General features: G+C 39.8%; 1 protein-coding gene across 1 annotated transcript in view; it reads left to right on the top strand.

Annotated features, from left to right (window-relative positions):
* The window catches only part of DCHS2 (dachsous cadherin-related 2), a 316,336-nt gene that overhangs the window by 123,026 nt on the left and 166,534 nt on the right, over window positions 1-26,776 (top strand). Inside the window, 1 exon segment of the mRNA XM_070385628.1 lies at window positions 3,644-3,835. Within this exon segment, the coding sequence (XP_070241729.1) occupies window positions 3,644-3,835 (192 nt within the window).

Raw genomic sequence — 26,776 nt, 5'->3', positions numbered from 1 at the left:
AGTGAAAGTGAAGTCACTCAGTGGTGTCTGACTCTTAGCGACCCCATGGACTGCAGCCTTCCAGGCTCCTCCATCCATGGGATTTTCCAGGCAAGAGTACTGGAGTGGGGTGCCATTGCCTTCTCCAAAGCTCTCCTCTAGATCCCCAATTTAGCCCCACAGGACTGAGATCATAGACTCTAATCAGAAGCTTCTTTCTCTGAAGCAGCTATTTCTTGATGAAAGGGCCCACTGAGCTTATTTACTCAATAGTCAGAATTTTCTCTTAAAGATTTGGCAAAGCCATTTCTATTATTTTAAATTACCTAAATTTTATGTGTAAAGTCAGTGGAAACTGGAAAATGCAGACCTCCTAAAAATGCCAAATTACATGTAGACTTTACAAGACCAATTATTAGTGAGTAGGCCACTATTTTTAGGGAATTGAATAAAGAGAAGAGGAATACTTTTTAATTTCATGATCTGAAACTTAGGGTCTGAACTGATAACATACACTGATTACCAGCACTCTTGTCTGACTTTTGCCTCCATATATTTTGCTTGCCACAAGTCCAAGTGAGAAAAAGGTCTTGAAATTGGAAATAAGGAAACTCATTTTATACAAGCCATGTTACTTGTTAATATGGGCTATTATAGGCTGAGAATGAATTTTAGAATTTTAAGTTCATTGTGCTTATCTTCCAATCAAGCCAAAGTTACTGAGAGTACCATATGGTTTTAGAAGATATGTTTGGTGTCTTTGGAAACTTGAGGCTACTAAATCATTAACAGCTGACAGAATGGAGTAGACCAAATGTACTTGGAATTGAGTTCTTTGTAGTGGGGAAGTTTGTGGATTTCCTGGTTCAGCCCATCTGATGAGAAGAATATCTCATAAACATGTTAGCTAGTTGCACAAGATGAATAATTTTGCCTGAGAATATGAGATTGATGAGAGTGAAGATAAATGTAAAAGACTGTGTCATCAGCTGAAAAAAATTAAAGAGGAAAATAATATTGCCAGTTTTAAAATGTTTCATCAGGTTCAGGGCCAGATAATTCTTTGTTGTAGGGTCTGTTCTTTCATGGTTTAGCTGCATCTCTGGCTTCAACTCCTGAGATGCCAGTAAAACTCTTTCCCCAGTTGTGAAAATCAAAACTGTCTCCAGACAATGCCAAATGCCCTCATGAGGGCAAACTTGTCCCTGAGTGAGATCTACTAGGCGAGGCTACAGAGATAACCCCCAAAGCCACATTGCAGTTACACAGTCAAGATTGAACAGGATGAAGAGGCAGATTTATGAGAACTTGTGCTTATTGAGTGTGTTATTGGGGTGGAATTTCATTTGGGAAACACAATAATTAAGGTTTAGCTTCTATTGTATATTGTACTGATGAAAGATAGACTACTTTTTTTTAAATATAGAGTTTAACTGAGAGCAGTAGGTCTACTAAAAATATGGGTGATTAATTGTCTTCTATTTTACCTCCCTCCAAAAAGCCTGACAGAAATATGTAGAACTGCCAAAACGAAATCAATGGTGGCATGACACTGCAGAGACTGCTTAGGGTATGCTTTCTGCTTGCTTAAATTTTACTACATAGAGAGGCTACTCGGGGACTTACATAGTCTCATATGCGTGTATTCATATAGAGACACAGTGGCACTTGAGGCCGAGACTGCATTCACCAAATGCCTGGGCAATCATCAGCTTTTCCCGGTCTCCTTCTGAGTTAGGCTGGGGCCATGTAACAAACCGTCCAGTGAAATGTGAGCGGAACCTAACTTAGGGGCTGGGGAAGCTAAAAACCAGAATGTGTCTTCCACTCTCTCCTCCCCTGCCATAGTGGCTTTGGGGGCCTCCCCAGAACACGTCCTCTGAACCAAAGAAGGGCTGCTCCTTTCTTTCATTGTCTCTGTCCTCTACTGTCTTATTTTGGAATGTCTTTTAGTTGGACATTGGACTTGCTGAATTGACCTGCTTAATTCTCATATTTCCAGTGGTCATCATTCTATTTTTCTGTGTTTTGGAACTCAGCTGGGGTTTGGCCATGGGGAATAGAAGGGTCAGCTAAGACTCAAGAGCACAGGCATCACTGTCAGCTGCCTTTCTTCATGTTAATGATCCTCTGGTGAGAGAGCCACAAGCTTGTGAAGTAAACTTCATATGATGTTACGCATCATCTAGCAACTTCTGTACTGAATGAAGGTTAGGGGATTTGAGGAGTATTTTTCAGTAAATAAAGGATAAAGTGATGAAATGACAAGGGGTGATACTTGAGAGGCAGGATTGCATGATCTTTAGTAGCGTGTAGTCTGCTGTTCAATTGCCTGAATTTGAAGCCTAGTTTTAACCTTTTTTAGCTGTGTTCTGTGTCTATATATATATATATATATATATGTATATATAAAACGTGTTCTGTAACATATAGTTCTTATTCTTTTTTTCTTTCTCCTTCTTCCTCTTCCTCCTCCTTTGGTTGATCTTCCTTTCAAGTGCTTCTTTTATTGTCAGTGCTATCTAGATGTTTGTTATCACTAGTTAATTGGGTTGCATATCAAAAGAATTACACCAAGCCTATGAGTGCAAGAATATTTTGAATTCTATTAATAGCCTGTTGTATTTCTAACTGTATATTCTAATGGTTAGTATAAATAAGTTAAGTGCTTTCATAATTCTGATTGCTTTCTCTTTTCTACCGAGCATATGATCACTGCTAGCATAAATCATACTCTGGTTAAAGAGAAAGGTGCCCTTTCTTCTGGGCAGTTTCAGCTCCATGTCAGTGCACCTGTTGGCCAGCAGAACACAGGCTGGATTTCACCCCTGCACAACCCCTGGGCAAGGCATCTCTGTGTAGCGTTCAGTCTGCATGACTGGGGCCCTGGTGGGGGCATTACCCACGGAAGGAAATCTGACCTAGGAAAGCCAAAGCTCATGCTCCAAGGTGAATCCTGTTAACTCAATTGGATACTAGTGGTTGTGCCTGATTTCTTTGTCCTTGTTGCTGTAAAAGGGTGAAGGTAAGTGCTAAGCTCATTACTTGAAGTGTTTGAGAATGAGTGCGAATCCACAAGTTATCAGGTGGTGAGCATCTAGATTTAAACCCTTGAAATTGGATGAGATCATTTAGGCATAGTGAGTGGAATAAGAAGGCAAATGAACCAAGAAACTCAAACTTTCAGAGAGGACATAAAAATACAGGAATGGGCAAAGGAGACTGAAAAGGAGACCTTAAAAAGGGAGGGAGAGAGTGAAGGTGTATCGTCACAGAACGTAAGGGAAGAGAGAGAAAACCACGCCTACATTTTGGCCACCTGATGTGAAGAGCTGGCTCATGAGAAAAGACCCTGATGCTGGGAAAGATTGAAGGCAGGAGGAGAAGGGGACAACAGAGGACGAGACGGTTGGATGGCATCACCGACTCAATGGACATGAGTTTGAGCAAGCTCCAGGAAATGGTGAAGCACAGGGAAGCCTGGCATGCTGTGGTCCATGGGGTCACAAAGAGTTGAACAAGACTGAGCGACTGAACAATAACAGCACTTTGTGAGTAGCTATGTGGACCACTTGGTTGTGCACATTAGGATGGTGATTTGTAGTCCATTGAAAGGTCATGCTGACATTCCTCTTTCCTCACTGATCAACCTTCTGTCTCCTAGGTAAAAGCCTCCGATGCAGATGCAGGACTCTATGGCTTTGTTGAGTATTTTCTTTATGCTGGATTCCAAAGCTACGAAGCACCTCAAGCATTCCAGATAGACCCACATGATGGGCGCATCTGTGTTTCTCAAGACACTGACAGGGAAAGAGATCCAGCCACCTATGATCTCTTGGTGAAAGCTAAGGATGGGGTAAGTCTTTATCTGAAATTTTACACACACTCAAAAGTGAACCACTGTGTGTGCATTTGAGAGTACCAAGGATTAACAATCAACAACTGGCCAATCTTGTTTCATAAATCACTACCTCTTTCCTTTGCTGGAGTGTTTGGAAGCAGACACCAGACATATTATTTCATTTGTAAATAATTCAGTAATAGCTCTAATGAATAATGACTTTTAAAAACACAACTACACTACAGTACATTCGCAGTAATTCTTTATCTAATGTATATTCCATTTTAAATTTACTGAATTACAAAAAAAGATTACAAACTTTTAATAGTTGGCATGTTTTAATCAAGATCCAAATTAGTCCACAAATGAATTTGATTGCTATATTCCTTAAATTTCAACGTGTAACAGTCAGCCCTCCACCTAGTCCCCCCTACCTTTTCTCCTACAGTAGTTATTTTTGGAAAAAATCTGATCAATTGGCCTATAAAATTTCCATATTCTAAATAAGGTTGATTGCATCATTGAGATTCATTTAATTTTTTCTTTTATCACAGTTTCTATAAAATGGTATTTTGAGCTAGAGACTGATGAACTTTGGCTTTATTCAGGTGGTGCTCTGTGCTTCTTATTGCATCAGCAGGCACATGCCATTATTTCACTAGGGGTTTCAGTGGGGCGAGTTTTGAATTCTGTTATTTTTTGCATTTATTATCTGAAATTCTTCAGTTAAGAAGAATGTTCTCTCATCAACTATTTGATTGGCCTGAAGTATAATTCTTCAAGAAAGGCAGGATAATGCTTATTTCACTTTATTTTACCAGTTTTTTAAATGAGTCAATGCATTTACTATCTTCAAATATTACTGATGATTTTTTTCTTACTTTGATTATAAATTCTTGATTTTTTTTTTTGTATGTTTGATGTGTTTCATTCATTGTTTTGGTAAAGAATCCACCAGCAATGCAGGGGGTCCAGTTCGATTTCTGGGTTGGGTAGAAGCCAACCAAGAAGAAGGGATAGGCTACCCACTCCAATATTATTGGGCTTCTCTGGTGACTCAGACAGTAAAGAATCTGCCTGCAAGGCAGGAGACCTGGTTTCGATCCCTGGGTTGGGAAGACCCAGGAGGAATATCTTTGGAGGAAGTCATGACAACCTACTCCGGTATTCTTGCCTGGAAAATCCCTGTGGATAGAGGTACCTGGTGGGCTACAGTCCACAGGGTCACAAAGAGTTGGACAAGACTGAGTGACTGAAGCACAGCACAGTACATACATTGCTGACTTGTTCCTTTCTAAAGTGAAAGTGAAAGTCGCTCAGTCGTGTCCGACTCACTGTGATCCCACGGACTATACAGTCCATGATTCTCTAGGCCAGAATACTGGAGTGGGTAGCTGTTCCCTTGACCATTGTCTGAGCCATGAGGGAAACCCTAAGATCTATAGGGGCACCTTTGATTTGGCTCTTATGTCTTTTTCGGGTGAACTTTTAAACTAACATATAAAGTACATACAGAAGATTGCACAGATCATTAACTTTACAGTTCAATGGATTTTTTGCAAAATGAAAGCATATGCGTAGAAGCCCCTCTCTTGGCCCCTTACTGTGACCATCCCTCCTGCCTTTTAAAGATAATCTCTATTGATTTCTACCACCAAACATTACCTGTTTTTAAGCTTTCAGTGAATGATTTCATACAGTATGTGTTTTTATTGTTTATTTTGCAGGATATGTGAACATCACTCATGCGATTGTATGTAGCAGTAGTTCATTCATTCTCATTGGTTTATAGTATTATTTTATGTGAATTTACAATAGTTTTTATCTGTTTTGTAATTGATGGAATCCATTTTAGGCTTTGGCAGGTGGGATTTCTATTCACTGTTATACATGTAATTTATTGAACAAAAGTAAGCATTTGTATTGGGCATATATTTAACATGGAGTTACTACATCATCAGAAAATCAAGTAACTTTTTAAAATAGTTTTATCAATTTATACTCCCACGAATTTCATTTGTTCCATATCCTCCCCAACATTTGATATTTAGTGTCATTTTAGTGATAGCAGTTCTGTACCTGCGTGGTGGTGGTCACATTGGGGTGTGCATTTCCTTGATAACTAATGAATTAATATATTTAATTTTCATTTATAAAATTATAAATGAAAATTTTTATTTGTTTTTCATATATTTGTTGGCTATTTCTATAACTGGTTTTGTGAAGTGTCTAATTCTTTACCCATTTTCTCTTATACTATTGACTTCTTTGTTATTGATTTGTATGAATTCTTTAAATTTCTGGCATGCAAACCCTTTGTTAGATACATTAATGCATCCATTTTCTACAATTCTGTGACTTGCCTCTTTTTTTCCTTAATAGAGTTTTTTGAGGAATAATAATTCTTAATTCCAATGTAACTCAGCTTATCCATTTGTTTCCCTTTACAGCCAGTACTTTTTTCTGCCCCTTTAAGAAGTATTTGCTTATATTAGGGACATTAAGGGCTTCCCTAGTGGCTCAAACTGTAAAGAATCTGCCTGCAATGCCAGATACTCGAGTTAGATCCCTGGGTCAGGAAGATCCCCTGGAGGAGGAAACGGTTACCCACTCCAGTATCCTTGCCTGGAGAATACCTTTGACAGAGGAGACTGGCCGGCCATGGTCCATAGGGTCACAAAGGGTTGGACACGACTGAAGTGACTTAGCACAGTGCATAGGACATTAAGATATTTTCTTTCAAAGATTTAATTGTTTTAACTTTTGCACTTATTATTTCAGTCTCGTGGGAGGAAGTTTCATGTTTTCCCAGTGTGGATACTCGGTTGACCCAGCACCATTTGCTGAAATGGTCAGGCTTTCCTCACTGTGTGCAGTGTCACCTCTGTCATAAATGACGTGATTATATATGTGTGTCTACTTCTGGACACCCTTTTTTTTTAATTGTCTCCCTTTGTACTAGCTATATATTCTCTTGGTTATTTAGCTTTATAATATGTCATGATATCATGTATTTTTTTAGCTTTGTCCATTTTCAAGATTGCTTTGGTTGTCCCTGATCATTCTACATTTTAAAGTACATTTTAGGTATAACTTGTTCAATTTTCCATTACAGTGCAACAAAGATAGCCTTCTATATGCATTATTCTATGTATTCCCTTTACATAGTCTGTTTTAGAGACTTTTCCTAAATTTTTTTATCTGCTTTATACCCACTTATGTAGATCAGTACTGCTAATACCTTTCTGGTCTAATTTTTTAAATTACTGGGAGAAGCTACCTACCTAAGACATGAATTGATGGAACAAATGAGTCTAAATTTATTACAAGTATTCTCATCATAGGGGATTGAATGCAAAAGTAGGAAGTCAAGAGATACCTGAAGTAACAGGCAAGTTTGGCCATGGAGTGCAAAATGAAGCAGGGTCAAGGCTAACAGAGTTTTGTCAAGAGAGTCCCCTGGTCAGAGCAAACGCCCCCTTTCAACAACACAAAAGATGACTCTACACATAGACATCATTATATGGTCAATACTGATATCAAACTGATTACATTCTTTGCAGCCCAAGATGGAGAAGCTCTATACAGTCAGCAAAAATAATAGCTGGTGCTGACTGTGATCCAGATCATGAGCCCCTTATTGCAAAATTCAGGCTTAAATTGAAGAAAGTAGGGAAAACCACTAGGCTATTCAGGTATGACCTAAATCAAACCCCTTATTATTATGCAGTACAGGTGATGAATAGATTCAAGGTATTACATCTGGTAGACAGAGTGCCTGAAAAACTATGGATGGAGGTTCATAACATTGTACAGGAGGCAGTGAGCAAAACCACCCCCCTCCCCCCAAAAAAAAAGTAATGCAAGAAGGCAAAGTTGTTGTCTGAGAAGTCTTTATGAATTCCTGAGAAAAGAAGAAAAGCCAAAGGCAAGGATGAAGGGAAAGATATACCCAACTGAATGCAGGGTTACAGAGAACAGCAAGGAGAGATTAGAAGGCCTTCTTAACTGAACAATGCAAAGAAATAGAGAAAAAGAATAGGATGGGAAAGACTAGAAATCTCTTCAAGAAATTTGGAGATATCAAGGCAAAATTTCATACAAGGATGGGCACAATAAAGGACAGAAATGGCAAGGACCAAATAGAAGCAGAAGGGATTAAGAAGAAGTAGTAGGAATACATAGAAGAACTGTACAAAAAAAAAGTCTTTATGAACTGGATCATGACGATAACGTGGTCACTTATGTAGAGCCAGACATCTTAGAGTGTGAAGCCAAGTGGGACTTAAGAACCATTATTATGAACAAAGCTAGTGGAGATGATGGAATTCCGGCTGGATTACTTAAAATCCTAAAAGATGATGCTGTTAAAGTGATGTGTCAGCAAATTTGAAAAACTCAGCTGGGCCACAGGTCTGGAAAAGGTCAGTTTTCATTCCAACCTCAAAAAAGGGCAGTGCCAAAGAATGTTCAAACTACTGTGCAGCTGTGCTCATTTCACGTGTTAGTAAGTTATGCTAAAATCCTTCAAGCTAGGCTTCAGCAGTGCATGAACTATGAACTAGGTTTAGAAAAGGCAGAGGAGCCATGGATCAAATTGCCAACATTGGCTGGATCATAGGGTAAGCAAGGGAATTCTAGAAAAACATCTACTTCTGCCTCGTTGATGATGCTAAATCTTTTGACTGTGTGTATCACAACAAATTGGAAAATTCTTAACGAAATGGGAATACCAGACCATCTTACCTCAGTTCAGTCACTCAGTCATGTCCGACTCTTTGCAACCCCATGGACTGCAGCATGCCAGGCTTCCCTGTCCAGCACCAACTCATGGAGTTTACTCAAACTCATGTCCATTGAGTCAGTGATGCCATCCAACCATCTCATCTCTGGCATCCCCTTCTCCTCCTGTCTTCAGTCTTTCCCAGCATCAGGGTCTTTTCCAATGAGTCAGTTCTTCGAATCAGGTGGCCAAAGTATTGGAGCTTCAGCTTCACCATCTGTCCTTCCAATGAATATTCAGGACTGATTTCCTTTAGGATTAACTGGTTTGATCTCCTTCCAGTCCAGGGGACTCTCAAGAGTCTTCTCCAACACCATTTTACCTGTGTCCTGAGAATCCTGTATGCAGGTCACGAAGCAAAGTGAACTGGGCATGGAATAACTGAGTGGTTCAGAATTGGCAAAGGAGTATAGCAAAGCTATCTATTGTCACCCTGCTTATTTAAGTTCTATCATGTGAAATGCTGGGCTTTATGAATCACAAGCTGGAATCAAGATTGCCGTGAGAAATGTCAACAACCCCAGATATGCACATTATACCACTCTAGAGGCAGAAAGTGAAAAGTGCCTCTTGATAGGGTGAAAGAGGAGAGTGAAAAATCTGGGTTAAAACTCAACATTAAAAAAACTAAGATGAAGGCATCCAGGCCCATCGCATCATGTCAAATAGATGGGGAAAAAGTGTCAACAGTGGCAGGTTTGTTTTTTTAGCTCCAAAGTCACCACGTATGGTGACTGCAGCCATGAAATTAGAAGACACTTACTCCTTGGAAAGAAAGCTATGATAAACCCAGACAGCATACTAAAAAGCAGAGACATCACTTTGCTGACAAAGTCATATAGTCAAAACTATGATTTGCCCAGTAGTCATGTATGAATGTGAGAGTTAGACCATAGAGAAGGCTGTGTGCCAAAGAATTGATGCTTTTGAATTGTGGTGCTAGAGAAGACTCTTCAGAGTCCCTTGGAATGCAAGGAGAACTAGTCAAGCCTAAAGGAAACTAACCCTGAGTGTTCATTGGAAGGACTGATGCTGAAGCTGATGCTCCAATACTTTGGCCACCCGCTGTGAAGAGCTGACTCATTGGAAAAGACCTGATGCTGGGAAAGATTGAAAGTGATAGGATAAGGGGGCAGCAGAAGATGAGATGGTTAGATAGCATCACTGGTTCAATGGACATGAACTTGGGCAAACTCCAGGAGATAGTGAGGGACAGGGAGGCCTGATGTGCTGCAGTCCATGGGGTCTCAAAGAGTCCGACACGAGTTAGTGACTGAACAATGAGCAACAATGTTCATGTAGAAACTAACTTGAAGGAAAGTGATTTAACTCAATAAAAGTACCATGGTCTATGTGTTTAGAATTTACCAACCCCTGTATATGTGGTTTCAGGAATGTTTTGCTTCTATGTTAGAAAAGCAGCGGAAAACAAAAACAATAGTAGACAGAGGAGTTTAGATTATTTACGCCTCAGTATATGCATATAGAAATATTTACCCAAGCCTTCAGAAATATATTATTAATAGACTTTGTGACAGTTGTAAAAGGCATCCTAGGACTAAATAACCAATTTAAATCCAATGCTGCAGTAGTTGACATCTGTTTCTAATTAGTTGGTTATCTAAATAGAAGTAGGATCACTTGATGCCAGAAATTTTTTACTGCCAAAAAAAGGAGTGCATCAATTAGGAACATTGGCAGTAGAATAAAAAAAAATCAATCTAGATTTTAATTTAAACCTCCTTGCCTATTTCTTTCTGCTTCCATATTGAACCCTACTCTACACACTTACTCTATGAAGAATGCTTTCTTTCCCTCTCAGCTCACCAATCTCTATTGCAACATTCAAGTTCCTCTTTAACCACACCATCCCTCCATAGAGCTTTCCCAGACTGAACAAAAGAGACGCTTCCTTTCTCCAGTTATAAAAGGTATTTGATTTTCAGGATAACTAAGAAAGTGTGTAAAACCATATAGAAGCTTTTGCTAGTTTTTAAAAATCAAAGAAGAGACATTCTTCAAGTTCAAGATATCTATGGTCTATATGTTTGTGTTCCCCTCAAATTCTTATTTTGAAATCCTAAAACCCAAGGTGATATTGAGAGATGGAGCCTTTGGGAGGTAATTAGGTCATGGAGGTGGAGCCCTCATGAATGGAATTAATGCCCTTGTGAAAGAAGCCCGAGAGAGCTCCTCAGCGTCTCTGTTGTCTGAGGACACAGCAAGAAGTCTTGGGCTTCACCAGAAACCAGCCATGTTGGCACCCTAATCGCAGACTTCTAGCCTTCAGAACTGTAAGAAATAAAGTTCTATTGTTTGTAAGCCATCCCTCTATGGGACTTTGTTATAGACAATGGTGTATGTGAGTATTCTGTACAATGTTGTATGTATATATTCCTCTATAAAAACTCTTTGTTTTATAGATGGAAAACCCTCCCAACACAGTACAACACACTCTTGTTTTGTTGGGATAGAAACATCCTTCCTGTTGGGATTTCATCCTCTTGTTGAGGTGACATCCTAAGCCCAGCTCTGTTATAGATGGCACCTGGTCTGCACCCTTCCTGGCTTAATATAGATTTTATTATTCTTCATATATGAGTAAGGAGATGGCCGCCATTGAAAAGAGTTTATTATACTCACAGATCCCAAGAGGAGGGGCATGCCACATCATGAGAGGGAGTGTACACAGTGTATGCACGATGGGAGGCACTGGGGCCAATCAGGAAGCAGAGGAAAGAGGAAAACTTTGGGCAAGGGTCTTTGTTGTGGTTTCGGAGGGAAGGAATGGGAGAGGCAGAATAAGCAGGCTTAAGATTGGCTGGATTGAATAGTTTCAGTAGCCTGGGGCATAAAGGCTGTCTCCAGTCACCTGGTACCTGGCTAGGGGGTGATTAGGACAGTTGATTATGGGGTGATTAGGGCAGGTGATGGGGCTTCTCAGGTAGCCTATGATAAAGAATCTGTCTGCCAATGAAGGAGTTAGCAGAGAAAGTGATTATAGGGTGATCAGCCCAGAGTGTAGAGAGCCAGTACAGGAGGCGGTTGAGAGTGTTGTTTACATTGGAAAGGCACACTTGCCTGATCCTGGCAGCCCCTCCAGGACAATCAAGGCCCCAGATGTCAAAGCATCAGGATACAGAAAAAGAAGATGCAGCCAGTGCAAACTTTTCCCAGAAAGGACGTCAAAGGGCTGACGAGAACCCTGGTAGGTAGCAGAATACACAGAATTAAATCTTTGCAGCTACCTTGTCTCGCTCCAATGTCTTGGAAGTAACATCCAAAGGTATGGAGGGAATTCACTACTCAGTTTAACTTCTGACCCATTGTAGCATCTTAAATCATCAGAGAAAGTTTTTGTCATGGCTTGTGGGCTGCTCTCAGCATTTTCTTCTCCTTTGTGTCAAGTCCCAGGTTCCCCAGCAAGATTCACTCAGTATTTCTCAGTCCTGGGCAGAGTCACCCTCCTCCCCACTTTCCTCTCTGTTGTCATCATCTCCCTCATCTTTACTTCTTCCTTCTGAGTCCCGTATCTCATCCCCCTTCTCTTCCAAATCTACTTCAGATGCTCTTTGTTTTTGGATCTATCTCCGCTGTCTTCCGTTCTTCCATCTTGTGGAGACCAAGGAAGTGCAAGTCTGAGGGTGAAGTGGTGGTCACCTGCTTCAAACAAGCCCAGTAAGCCTAGAGCAGCCCATGCGTCAGGGCCAGCATGATGTGGAAGCGAGGACTTGGCTCCATCAGAGGCCACTGGCTTCTTCTGAACTCTCTTCCTCCTGCCCTTTGCCTGGGACAGAGGGCACTTCTTCAGTGGTGATCATGATCTCATCCTCTGCATCCACAACTTTCAGCCCTCCCAGGGCTCCTGGATGATGCTTCCCCACTTTCCTGCTTGTTATCACCTTTGCATTTCACTTTTTTAAAATTAAAGTTGTTACAATATTGCTTCTGTTTTGTTTTGGGTTTTTGATTATAAGACATGAGGCGTCACAGCTCTCTGACCAGGGATCAACACCATACCCCCTGCATTGGAAGATGAAGTTTTAACCACTGGACCTCCAGAGACATCCCTGGGTTTCACTTTCTTTTTTTTCTGCCTCACTTTACTTTTTTTTTTCTCTAACCCAGATCCCTTCAGCAGTCCCACAAACCAGTGGTTCATCCCAGTGTCAGCAAAGCACAGGTCAACAAAGTAGACACCCGTCAGGCTCTCTTTCTCTTCCTCACCACAGACACCCCAACACCCAAGGGGCATTGGCTGATAGTTCAGGCCACACCTGTCTAAACACTGACTATCGGAGTGAGTGAGCTCTTCTCCCTGACAGGAAATCCAGGTCTGTATCCATTTGCCTTTTCTTCTTTCCTTAGACTTCCTTGGATTTTATTTGAATGCAGGATGTGTTGGTACCCCTTGTTGAAGTCTTCCAGTAGCCTCCACAGACAATCACCATCCCCTGAGGGGTGATGGACATTTGGCAGCCTGGCCTGGGCGTGGCCCGGTTCCCTCATGGCAACAGCTTCCTCATGTGAACATGCCTGGGTTAAAGGCATGTATGTCATTGTCTCAGATGTCTCTTGTACTGTTGTAGAAGCCACCAAGAAGAGTTAGCTGTGTCTTCCAGGCTCCCACCTGATATTGCCTTGACCTAAAGGACCTCCTGATGATTTGACTTGCTCCCAGGTCTTGATTACCAAATGCAGGACCCAGAGATCTGTGTGGTGAATAGGGTCATTTCATCTTTCTCGGGATGGGCAGAGAACAATATATTCAACACTGCTGAGTGGGGGATTATGATATTTCTACTATATGAGTCTTTCTAGCATCTAGCATCTAAAAATGGGCTACCAGAGCCTCAGAGTCTCCTCCTTCCTCAGCACCTGGACACCTTCTTCTCCATCTTGGTGGCCATTCTCTCCTTCTTGTCCATCACATGTGTCTGCAATGGCAGGGGACCCCTGAGGGAGCTGCACACTTAACCTGCCTGGAAGCAGGTCCTCTTGGGGGCAGACCTGCTGATATATTTTTAAAGACAAATTTTAGAAAAGTCTTCCCTCACCCCCAAATCATAGCCTTTAAACAGCTTCCTAATTTCACCTTGTTTGGACCTAAAACTGTCTCCAATTTTCCTTGTGTTTGCCTCAGAATATATATGAGCAAGCAGCGTGTGTGTGTGTGTGTGTGTGTGTGTACACACTTTGGTGTGAAGTATTTACTCTGCTGTCAGTGTAATCTTTGTCAGTTTCTTCTGAGATGAACTGTGTGTATCTGTAGGGTGAAGTCTTCATCTGTCATCATCACTCTGCAATATCTGCCCACAGCACAAGTTATTAATCAAAACAGTTGGTAAAGATGAAGATATCAAGGTTGATAATGACTTAGTAGACTGTCCCATAAAAGCCATCTAGCTTGAATCTGAAAAATTAATGAACTCAGGCGAGATATTTTAATCTAAGATGTTGGATTCTGGGCAATAATGAATTTATTTAAAACAATGAACTGCACCTTGCCAAAGGCCTTTAACTTACAGAATTACCTTGGTAATCTATAGTTTTTCCTCTGATCCTTTCTCTTTCTAATATATGTCCTGAAAGCTCTTTGGAAGAAATTGCTGAGAACCCATTTGCCTGTTGTTGCTAAGAGATATCTATTCATCAGTAGAAGAATTTTTCTTATACCTGGATGTTCTGGGCTTCTTCTCTGTTTATCCCTATGATGACTGTCACTATTTTTAAACTCAATCACTTCCTCTATTCTACCCATAGTACTTCTGAAATAGGCTATTTTTTTCTGCTACAGTTGTGGCTATTTACCTCGTACACAGAAGTCAGAAGGATGCTATAAAACTACGTAATGAAAATAAGTAATTGGATTACACTACAAGTCAAGTGATTTTTCACAGTAATTGAATTATTCCATATTTATATCTAACTCCTGTTTCCTTTTAGAATTCACTGTTAGCAATGAATGTTTCTTTTTTTGGTGTGTATGTTTATTAATATTCTATCTCTGTTTTTTTGACATCTCAAATACTGTAGCTGAAATATGTGTTTGAGATAAAGCTATTTCAACTCTATCTCACCACTCCAGGCTTAGGGGATGGTTGTCTCAGACTAGCAATACAGAAAGTAAATTGACTTAGCCCTTCACCATTATATATATTCATGATAAATATTGACTATTGAAGTTGTACTACAGACTTTGTGTGAAAAGCAAATAAATCTCTAGAAGCAAACTTGCTGAGTAAAAGGCCATACTCATTTTTTCCCCTTTTCCCTCAGCTGTATTGACATGCAATTAATAAATTGAAATCATATATATTTAAAGTATACAGCATGGTATTTTTGATTATATGTATACATTATGAAATGATGGCCACAATTAAGATAATTAACAGATCCATCATCAAACATAGTGAGTGGTGAGAACCCTTAAGATAAACTCTCAGCAAATTTCAAGTATACTATACAATACAGTATTATTAACTATAATCATCATGCTGTGCATTAGATCTCCAGAATTCATTCATTCTGCATGACTGAAACTTAGGACATGTTCATTTTAATTTTGACAGATTGTATTATCTCATTTTCCAAGTGTTTATTCTTGTCATATATTTCATTGATCACCACCCCTTCCCAATTTCAGGAATAAACCACTGCTCAGTTGCCCACATTTTCTAGCTCAGTTGTCTGAATCATATCTCAAAATGCTTGCCTGCCATTGTTTAATACAGTACCAGGATTCATCTCAAAATGTCTTAAATACCAATTTACCTCATTCTTATCTCTAGAAGTTTAAGCTTCCCAGCCATCCATCATCTGTCTTCTCATCTCCATGCTGTTCTGTTCTCCCTTTAGTTCAGACCAGTCTCCTACTCATTCTCTGTTCACCCTTTAACTCAGACCAGTCTTCTACCGCACGCTCTGGAACTCCTGGCCCGTCATTTAGCAAATTCCCTTATGCTCTCAGTCTGACCTCTGACAGCGCCTTCATCTTCTTGCTCTGGTCAAAACAGTCATCCCTCAAGGATACTGACTCCTCCCTGATCTCTCAGAGAAGCTATATTCCACTAATCACAAGCCAGGATTAAGGTGCTGAGGCAGGTGCCCTCCCGTTGCCCACAGCAGCATCAAACCATTCCTATCCCTTTCATTCTTCAACACCAAATCTTTTGGAAGTTTACATTGTCAGACTGCACCACGGACACTGCTTGTTGCTGCTGTCATGTTCCAAACCTCTTTGTCACCAAGGACTTTTACATCTTACTCAGTTTTCCTCTCTACTGTTGTTCCCTCCTGGAAACGTTACTGTCCATTATTTTTTTTTTTTAACAATCTGACCCCAAAAACCTCTCAGTTCCTTGACTTTCCGGTTTCCAACCTCTGAAACCTTGATTTCAAGCATGCAGTATTCTGATAGACGTTCTAATATTTCCGTTCACTCACATAGCATCTCCATACCCATAGATAACTCTTCTCCTGTTCAGATCACTAGTTTAAAGTCACTCAGCTGCGAATTCCCTTTCGTTCTGTTGCTCCATAGAACTTTTCAAGTAAAACCCCAGCCCTATATCAACCTGACTCTGCCTTTTCTGTACTTGCCTAAGCAGCTGGACATGGAGAAAAATAACATACATGCTTGAGAGAGACCTTACCTTTCTGCCAGCTATCAGCTCACATCTTGTGCCCTCTTTCCTGTTAGCATAGTACAGATTTCCCTGTTTGCATCGAAAGCAAGTCCCTCTGCTGATCAGGCTCCCAACCGTTCCAGCTGTCTTAAGGATTTCACTTCTATAATGATTTTCTCAAATTCAACTGAATGTCTCCCGTAAGCATACAAGGCATAATAATGGTCTCCATCTTTGGAAAAAAGCCTTCTTTTAGTTTCATGTACTTTTTGAGAAAACCATTTTCTTCCTCTTCTATCTTTCACAGTGTGTGCATGCTAAGTTGCTTCAGTAGTGTCTGACTCTGTGAGACCCTCTGTAGCCTACCAGGCTCCCCTGTCCATGAGATTCTCCAGGCAAGAATACTGAAGTGGGTTGCCATTTCCTTCAGGGGATCTTCCTGACTCAGGGATCGAATCTGAGTCTCTTTTGTCTCCTGCATTGGCAGGTGAGCTCTTTACCACTAGCACTAGCTTGGAAGCCCACAGTAGAGTTACTTAAAATAGTTGTCTGTTTCCTCACTTTTCAGTCTTTCTTTGATCCTTCTTTCCATCCCTCCCCTCTAATAAAACTGCTTTTATGAGTGTGATTTACATTGTGACACATCCTCAGATTATTTCTTTATTTTCATTTTGTTCAGCTTCTCAAAGGACTTGAAATTGTTCTTTGAACACTGCTTTTCTTGGCTCTGGTGACACCATGGCTCACTGTTTTGTTTTGTCTTTTTTTCTTAACAAACTGGACCTTCAGTTCCCTTCACCTTTGCTCATTGAGTTATGAACTGTAGACTCTAATGCACTGGCAAGGGAAAGATCAGCCCAGAAAATGCTAAGAGATATGAAAGATTAATACTAATATCCTACCATTCAGGAGCCCCAGAGGCAAACACAGAGCATGGGGAGTAGACAGTAGCCAAAACAGACAAACAGCAGACATTTTCCAAATCCATTGATGGCCCCAGACAACCCTCCTGTCCCCAGTGTTATATGCTTTCAAGTCTGGTGCTTTCCCCAAATACTCCCAACTTTCAGAACCCTTCTTGTGAGAATTGAGATTCAGGTAGATTGGTTAAGAGTCTCTTATCATAATTTTCAAACTTAAATGATTAAAATTATATCAAAGTGAATCTCAATTTGTTGGTGGAAAGAGAAAGGATAAGGCAAAGGTAAAAATTAAAATTAAATATACATAGAATTTATGGGGTGTATCAGTTACCTATTGCTGTGTAACAAGTTATTCCCACATTTAGCTGAGATAAAGCTATTTCAACTCTGTGTCACCACTCCAGGCTTAGGGGAACATTGTCTTAGACTAGCAATATGGAAAGTAAATTGCCTTCAGTTCAGTTCAGTTTAGTCGCTCAGTTGTGTCCGACTCTTTGCGACCCCATCAACACAGCACACCAAGCCTCCCTGTCCATCACCAACTCCCAGAGTTCACCCAGACTCATGTCCATCGAGTCAGTGATGCCATCCAGCCATCTCATCCTCTGTCGTCTCCTTCTCCTCCTACCCCCAATCCCTCCCACCATCAGAGTCTTTTCCAATGAGTCAACTCTTCGCATAAGGTGGCCAAAGTACTGGAGTTTCATCTTAAGCATCATTACTTCCAAAGAAATCCCAGGGCTGATCTTCAGAATGGACTGGTTGGATCTTCTTGCAGTCCAAGGGACTCTCAAGAGTCTTCTCCAACACCACAGTTCAAAAGCATCAATTCTTCGGCACTCAGCCTTCTTCACAGTCCACCTCTCACATCCATACATGACCACAGGAAAAACCATAGCCTTGACTAGACGGACCTTTGTTGGCAAAGTAATGTCTCTGCTTTTGAATATGCTATCTAGGTTGGTCATAACCTTCCTTCCAAGGAGTAAGTGTCTTTTAATTTCATGGCTGCAGTCACCATCTGCAGTGATTTTAGAGCCCCCCAAAATAAAGTCTGACACTGTTTCCACTGTTTCCCCATCTGTTTCCCATGAAGTGATGGGACCAGATGCCATGATTCTTAGTTTTTTGAATGTTGAGCTTTAAGCCAACTTTTTCAATCTCCACTTTCAGCCCTTCACTATTATATATGTTCATGATAAATGTTGTCTATTGAAGTTGTACTACAGGTTAAATGATACACATTTAATATGTCATGCAGTTTCTAAGGGCCAGGAATCTGGAAGCAGCTTATTTGGGCAGTTCTGGACAGAGTCTCTCAGAGATTGCATGATCAGGGCAGTCTTGAGGATCTAGATAGAACTTTAGTTTCAGAGGATTGGGAGGTGAACACTTGAGGAGATAGAGAAAGTAATCTTAGATGAGCTTTCCCCACCTATGTTCTATGGCATTATTGCCTCCTGAGATGCTCCTTTCACTGAGAGTTCTGTGGTAAATAAGAGTGGAAAACACGTTAGAACTCACCCCATCCCATAGAAACATGGCTTTGGAAGGTTCTGTGAGAAATCCAGAGTCAGATAATGTATTTGACTTGGTTAATTCACCATTTTCATAACTTTTTGACCAAGAAACCTCTTTGTTTACTTTTAAGATGCACCTTTTTATGCCACCTCAGGTATCTTTTTCTTAAACCTAGATTAGATCATGTCCCTTCATTCATGGTGGCAATAATGTCCCAAGTGGGGGTTTAGGAGGAAAATGTGACAACTTTTAATTTCATCCTTATAAACTTTTTGTGTTGTTTTTAACATAAATAATACAGACAGTAAATGAATGCATAATTTATTAATAAATTTAATAAATAATAAATTATTTAAATCATAAAATTAATAAATTATTAACATATTTATTAATATGTATTCAAGCTGTGCACACCACATTTTTTACTGAATCTACAGATGTGCAGAATAAAGTCTATCCTCCTTAGCATTTAAATCAAGCTCCATGAATCTGTCCATCAAGGCTTTTTGTTAGATTTTTCCCATTTTCTCCCTCTCCCTCCAAGACATGCATCCTAAAATGTGACAGAGACTCTTTAAAAATGTTGTTATATTTTATAGGATGTTATTTTAACTTGAAATATCTGTTTTTTAATCCTTTTCTTTTAACTTTTAAGAATTTATTTGAACAAAACTCGATTCAAATGAGGAAGCATTCAACCAGAAGTAGCTGGGAATGCTCCACGGACAAGAGCACAAGAGCGAGAGACAGACTTTGATTGAAAAGGTGCTGAAGGAGAGCAAGAAAGTGATTGGACTGGCCGTGGTGACTGGATTCTGATTTGGAATCTGAAAAGAGACTGCCCTTGAACCCCTTTGGGAGGGACCATAGTGAGTCCTCCTCACTGCCCAGATGTCTCAGGGACCATATCTCCCAATTAAAAAGGGCTTCTCGAGTCTCAGGACTGCACGTCCACTGGGTCGAAAGAGCCTTTTTGTTTGTGAGGACCTGTCTCAAGGGTCCCGAGGCTTCCCTCCATTCAGTGCTCACAGTGCATCTGCATCTGAGTAACAAGGATCCCCAGTCTTTTGTCTGCAGATCTGAAAGCTCTCAAGATGGAAACGTTTAAAAGCTCATTTGATGAGAAACCTGACTCAAACTCAAATGAGGCCATTTTTTAAAATTTATTTATTTTTTAATTGAAGGATGATTGCTTTACAGAATTTTGTTTTCTGTCAAACCTCAACATGAATCAGCCATAGGTATACATACATCCCTCCCTTTTGAACCTCCCTCCCATCTCCCTCCCCATCCCACCCCTCTAGGTCAATACAGAGCCCCTGTTTGAGTTTCCTGAGACATACAGCAATTTCCCATTGGCTATTGATTCTACTTATGGCAATGTAAGTTTCCATGTTACTCTCTCTATACATCTCACCCTCTCCTCCCCTCTCCCCATGTCCAGAAGTCTATTCTCTATGTCTGTTTCTCCATTGCTGCCCTGCAAATACATTCTTCAGTATCATTTTTCTAGATTCCATATATATGTGTTAATATATGATATTTATCTTTCTTTTTCTAATTTACTTCGCTGTGTATAATAGACTTGAGGTTCATCCACCTCATTAGAACTGATTCAAATGAGTTCCTTTTTATGGCTAATTCCATTGTGTATATGTACCACAACTTCTTTATCCATTCACCTGTCGATGGACGTCTAGGTTTCTTCCATGTTCTAAGAGCTATTGTAAATAGTGCCACAATGAACAATGGGATACATGTGTCTGTTTCCTCAGGGTATATGCCTAGGTGGGAAATTCTGATGATGGACAGGGAGGCCTGGTGTGCTGCGATTCATGGGGTCGCAAAGAGTCGGACACAACTGAGCAACTGAACTGAACTGATGGTGGTTTTATTCCTAGTTTTTAAAGGAATCTCCATACTGTCTTCCATAGTGACTGTATCAATTTACATTCTCACCAACAGTGCAAAAGTGTTTCTTTTACTCCACACCCTCTCCAGCATTTATTGTCTGTAGACTTTTTGATGATGGCCATTCTGATCAGTGTAAGGTGATATCACATTGTAGTTTTGATTTGCATTTCTCTAATAATGAGTGATGTTGAGCATCTTTGTTGTTAGATGTTGTTAGCCATCTGTATGTCTTATTTGGAGAAATGTCTGCTTAGGTCTTTTTCCCACCTTTGAATTGGGTTGTTTGTTTTTCTGGTATTGAGTTGCGTGAGCTGCTTATATATTTTGGAAATTAATCCTTTGTCAGTTGTTTCCATTGCTATTATTTTCTCCCATTCTGAGGGTTTTCTTTTCACCTTGCTTATAGTTTCCTTTGCTGTAAGCTTTTAAGTTTGATCAAGTCCCACTTGTTTATTTTTGTTTTTATTTCCATTACTCAAGGAGGTGAGTAGAGAATCTTGCTTTGATTTATATCATTGAGTGTTCTGCCTATGTTTTCCTAAAAGAGCTTTATAGTTTCTGGTCTTACATTTAGGTGTTTAATCCATTTTGAGTTTATCTTTGTGTATGATGATAGGAAGTGTTCTAATTTCATTCTTTTACATGTAGCTGTCCAATTTTCCCAGCACCATTTATTGAAGAGGCTGTCTTTGTCCCATTGTATATTCTTGCCTCCATTGTCAAAAATAATTTTCCCATAGGTGCATGGGTTTATTTCTGGGCTTTCTATCTTGTTCCATTGGTCTATATTTCTGTTTTTGTGCCAGTACCATACTGGCTTGATGAATGTAGCTTTGTAGTATAATCTGAAGTCAGGAAGGTTGATTCCTCCAGCTCCATTCTTCTTTCTCAAGACTGCTTTGGCTATTTGGGGTCTTTTGTGTTTCCATATGAATTGTGAAATTTTTTGTTCTAGTTCTGTGAAAAATGCCATTGGTAATAGATTGCATTTGATAGTATAGTCATTTTCACAATATTGGTTCTTCCTACCCAGGAACACAGACTATCTCTCCATCTGTTTATGTCATCTTTGATTTCTTTCATCAATCTTATAATTTTCTGTGGTCTTTTTTTTCCTTAGTAGTAGTAGTGTTAGTCGCTCAGTTGTATCCAACTCTTTGCGATCCCACAGACTGTAGCCTGCCAGGCACCTCTGTCCATGGGATTCTGCAGGAAAGAATACTGGAGTAGAGTGCCATTCCCTTCTCCAGAGGATTTTCCTGACCCAGGGATATAACCCAGGTCTCCTGCGTTTCAGGCAGATTCTTTACCATTTGAACTACTGGGAAGACCCTTTTGTCTCCTTAGGTAAGTTTATTCCTAGATATTTTATTCTTTGTATTGCAATGGTGAATGGGACTGATTCCTTAATTTCTCTTTCTGATTTTTCATTGCTAATATATAGAAATGCAAGTGATTTCTGTATATTGTTTTTGTATCCTGAAACTTTGCTAAATTCACTGATTAGCTCTAGTAATTTTCTAATAGTATCTTTAGGGTTTTCTATGTACAGTATCATGTCATCTACAAACACTGAAAGCTTTGCTTCTTCTTTTCCAATCTGGATTCCTTTTATTTCTTTTTATTCGCTAATTGCTATAGCTAGGACTTCCAAAATTATGTTGAATAATAGTGGTGGAAAGTGGACACCCTTGTCTTGTTCCCGATCTTGGGGGGAATGCTTTCAGTTTTTCACCATTGAGAATAATGTGTGCTGTAGGCTTATCACATATGGCCTTTACTATGTGAAGGTAGGTTCCTTCTATGCCCATTTTTTGAAGAGTTTTAATAATAAAAGGGTGCTGAATTTTGTCAAAGGATTTTTCTGCATCTATTGAGATTGTTAATCTGGTGTATCACACTGATTGATATTTGTATACTGAAGAATCCTTGCATCCTTGGAACAAACCCAACTTGATCATGGTATATGGGCTTTTTGATATGTTGCTGAATTCTGTTTCCTAAAATTTTGCTGAAGATTTTTGCATCTGTGTTCGTCAGTGATATTGGCCTGTAGTTTTCTTTTTTTGTGTTGTCTTTGTCTGGTTTTGGTATCAGGGTGATGGTGGCCTCATAGAATGAGTTTGGAAGTGTTTCTTTGTCTGCAGTTTTTTGAAAGAGTTTTAGAAGGAGAGGCATTAACTATTCTCTAAATGTTTGATAGAATTCTCCTGTGAAGCCATCTAGTCCTGGGCTTTTGTTTTTTGGGAGATTTTTGATCACAGCTTCCATTTCAGTGCTTGTAACTGGGTTGTTCATAATTTCTATTTCTTCCTGGTTTAGTTTTGGAAGATTGAATTTTTCTAAGAATCTGTCCATTTTTTCCAGGTTATCCATTTTATTGCCATATAGTTGTTCAGACTAGTCTCTTATAATCCTTTGTATTTCTGCATTGTCTTTTGTAACCTCTCCTTTTTCATTTCTAATTTTGTTGATTTGATTCTTCTCTCTTTTTTTCTTGATGAGTGTAGCTTCTGCTGCTGCTACTAAGTCACTTCAGTCGTGTCTGACTCTGTGCGACCCCATAGACGGCAGCCTACCAGGCTCCCCCGTCCCTGGGATTCTCCAGGCAAGAACACTGGAGTGGGTTGCCATTTCCTTCTCCAGTGCAGGAAAGTGAAAAGCGAAAGCGAAAGTGAAGTCGCTGAGTCACGTCCGACTCCTAGCGACTCCTAGCCTTCCAGGCTCCTCCGTCCATGGGATTTTCCAGGCAAGAGTACCGGAGTGGGGTGCCATTGCCTTCTCTGATGAGTGTAGCTAAGTGTTTGTTGATTTTGTTTACCTTCTCAAAGAAACAGCTTTTAGTTTTATTAATCTTTACTATTGTTTCTCTCTCTTTTTTTTTTCATTTGTTTCTGCTCCGATCTTCATGATTTATTTCCTTCTACTAATTTTTGGGTTTTTTTGTTCTCCTTTTCCCAGTTGTTTTAGGTGTAAAGTTGGGTTGTTTATTCAATGTTTTTCTTGTTTCTTGAGGTAGGATTGTATTGCTATAAACTTCCCTTTAGAACTGCTTTTGCTGCATCCCATAGGATTTGAGTTGTCGTGTTTTCATTGTTATTTGTTTCTAGGAATTTTTTTATTTCACTTTTGATTTCTTTAGTAACCTATTGGTTATTGAGAAACCTTTTGTTTAATCTCCATGTGTTTGTGTTTTTTTTTTTTTTCTTGTAATTGATATCTAGTCTCATAGCATTGTGGTCGGAAAAGATGCTTAATACAATTTTGATTTTCTTAAATTTACTGAGGTTTGATTGGTGACCCAAGATGTGGTCTATCCTGGAGAATGTTCTGTGTTCACTTGAGAAGAAGGTGTATTATTTAGTGTTTGGATGACTGTCCTGAAGACATCAATGAAGACCATCTCATCTAACGTATCATTTAAGACTTCTGTTTCCTTATTGATTTTCTGTTTTAATGATCTGTCCGCTGATGTGAGTGGGGTGTTAAAGTCTCCTACTATTACTGTGTTATTGTCAGTTTCTCTCGTTGTGTCTGTCAGTGTTTGTCTTATGTATTGAGGTGCTCCTATGTTGGCTGCATAGATATTTACAATTTTTATGTCTTCCTCTTGGATTCATCCATTGATCATTATGTGGTGTCCTTATTTATCTCTTGTGATATTCTTTATTTTAAGGTCTATTTTGGTTGATATGAGGATTGCTACTCAAGCTTTCTTTTGCTTCCCATTTGCATGGAATATATTTTTCCATCCTCTCACTTTCAGTCTATATGTGTCTTTATGTCTGAAGTGGGTTTCTTATAGACAGCATATATATGGGTCTTGTTTTTGTATCCATTCAGCCAGTCTGTCTTTTGGTTGAAGCATTTAATCAGTTTACATTTAAAATAACTATTGATATATATGTTCCTATTGCCATTTTCTTAATTGTTTGAGGTTTGATTTTGTAGATCTTTTTCTTCTATTTCTAGACTTATAAGTCCCTTTGACATTTGTTGTAAAGCTGGTTTGGTGGTACTGAATTCTCTTAACTTTTGCTTGTCTGATAAGCTTTTGTTTTCTCCATTTTGTTTTCTCCATTTCTCCATTGAGAAATTCAAAATTTCTCAATTTTGAATAAGATCCTTTCCCAGTAGAGTAATCTTGGTTTTAGATTTTTCCCTTTCAGTACTTTAAATATATCCTACTTTTCCCTTCTGGCCTGCAGAGTTTCTGCTGAAAGATCAACTGTTAATCTTATAGGGTTTCCCTTGTATGTTACTTGATGCTTGTCCCTTGCTTCTTTTAATATTTTTTCTTTGTGTTTAATCTTTGTTAGTTTGATTAGTATATGTCTTGGCATGTTTCTCCTTGGGTTTATCCTGTATGAGACTCTTTGCACCTCCTGAACTTGATTCAGTTGAGTTCAGTTGCTCAGTATGTCCGACTCTCTGTGACCCCATGAATCGCAGCACGCCAGGCCTCCCTGTCCATCATCAACTCCCAGAGATCACTCAGACTCACATCCATCGAGTCAGTGATGCCATCCAGCCATCTCATCCTCTGTCATCCCCTTCTCCTCCTGCCCCCAATCCCTCCCACCATCAGAGTCTTTTCCAATGAGTCAACTCTTCGCATGAGGTGGCCAAAGTACTGGAGTTTCAACTTTAGCATCATTCCTTCCAAAGAAATCCCAGGGCTGATGTCCTTCAGAATGGACTGCTTGGATCTCCTTGCAGTCCAAGGGACTCTCAAGAGTCTTCTCCAACACCACAGTTCAAAAGCATCAATTTTTCAGCACTCAGCCTTCTTCACAGTCCAACTCTCACATCCATACATGACCACTGGAAAAACCAAGCCTTGACTACACAGACCTTTGTTGGCAAAGTAATGTCTCTGCTTTTGAATATGCTATCTAGGTTGGTCATAACTTTCCTTCTAAGGAGTAAGCATCTTTTAATTTCATGGCTGCAATCACCATCTGCAGGGATTTTGGAGCCCCCAAAAATAAAGTCTGACACTGTTTCCACTGTTTCCCCATCTATTTCCCATGAAGTGATGGGACTGGATGCCATGATCTTCGTTTTCTGAATGTTGAGCTTTAAGCCAACTTTTTCACTCTCCACTTTCACTTTCGTCAAGAGGCTTTTTAGTTCCTCTTCACTTTCTGCCATAAGGATGGTGTCATCTGCATATCTGAGGTTATTGATATTTCTCCCAGCAATCTTGATTCCAGCTTGTGTTTCTTCCAGCCCAGCGTTTCTCATGATGTACTCTGCATATAAGTTAAATAAGCAGGGTGACGATATACAGCCTTGATGTACTCCTTTTCCTATTTGGAACCAGTCTGTTGTTCCATGTCCAGTTCTAACTGTTGCTTCCTGACCTGCATACAGATTTCTCAAGAGGCAGGTCAGGTGGTCTGGTATTCCCATCTTTTTCAGAATTTTCCACAGTTTATTGTGATCCACACACTCAAAGGCTTTGGCATAGTCAATAAAGCAGAAATAGACGTTTTTCTGGAACTCTCTTGCTTTTTCCATGATCCAGTGAATGTTGGCAATTTGATTTCTGATTCCTCTGCCTTTTCTAAAACCAGCTTAAGCATCAGGAAGTTCATGGTTCACGTATTGCTGAGGCCTGGCTTGGAGAATTTTGAGCATTACTTTACTAGCATGTGAGATGAGTGCAATTGTGTGGTAGTTTGAGCATTCTTTGGCATTGCCTTTCTTTGGGATTGGAATGAAAACTGACCTTTTCCAGTCCTGTGGCCACTGCTGAGTTTTCCAAATTTGCTGGCATATTGAGTGCAGCATTTTCACAGCATCATCTTTTAGGATTTGAAACAGCTCAACTGGAATTCCATCACCTCCACTAGCTTTGTTCATAGTGATGCTTTCTAAGGCCCACTTGACTTCACATTCCAGGATGTCTGGCTCTAGGTGAGTGATCACACCATCATGATTATCTTGGTCATGAAGGTCTTTTTTGCACAGTTGTTCTGTGTTTTCCTGCCACCTCTTCTTAATATCTTCTGCTTCTGTTAGGTCCATACCATTTCTGTCCTTTATCGAGCCCATCTTTGCATGAAATGTTCCCTTGGTATCTCTAATTTTCTTGAAGAGATCTCTAGTCTTTCCCATTCTGTTGTTTTCCTCTATTTCTTTGCATTGATCGCTGAGGGAGGCTTTCTTATCTCTTCTTGCT

This window comes from Bos mutus, chromosome 17, assembly GCF_027580195.1.
Source record: "Bos mutus isolate GX-2022 chromosome 17, NWIPB_WYAK_1.1, whole genome shotgun sequence".
NCBI lineage: Eukaryota > Metazoa > Chordata > Mammalia > Artiodactyla > Bovidae > Bos > Bos mutus.
The sequence above is the reverse complement of the archived record's forward strand: the minus strand, read 5'-3'. Positions and strand labels throughout refer to the sequence as shown.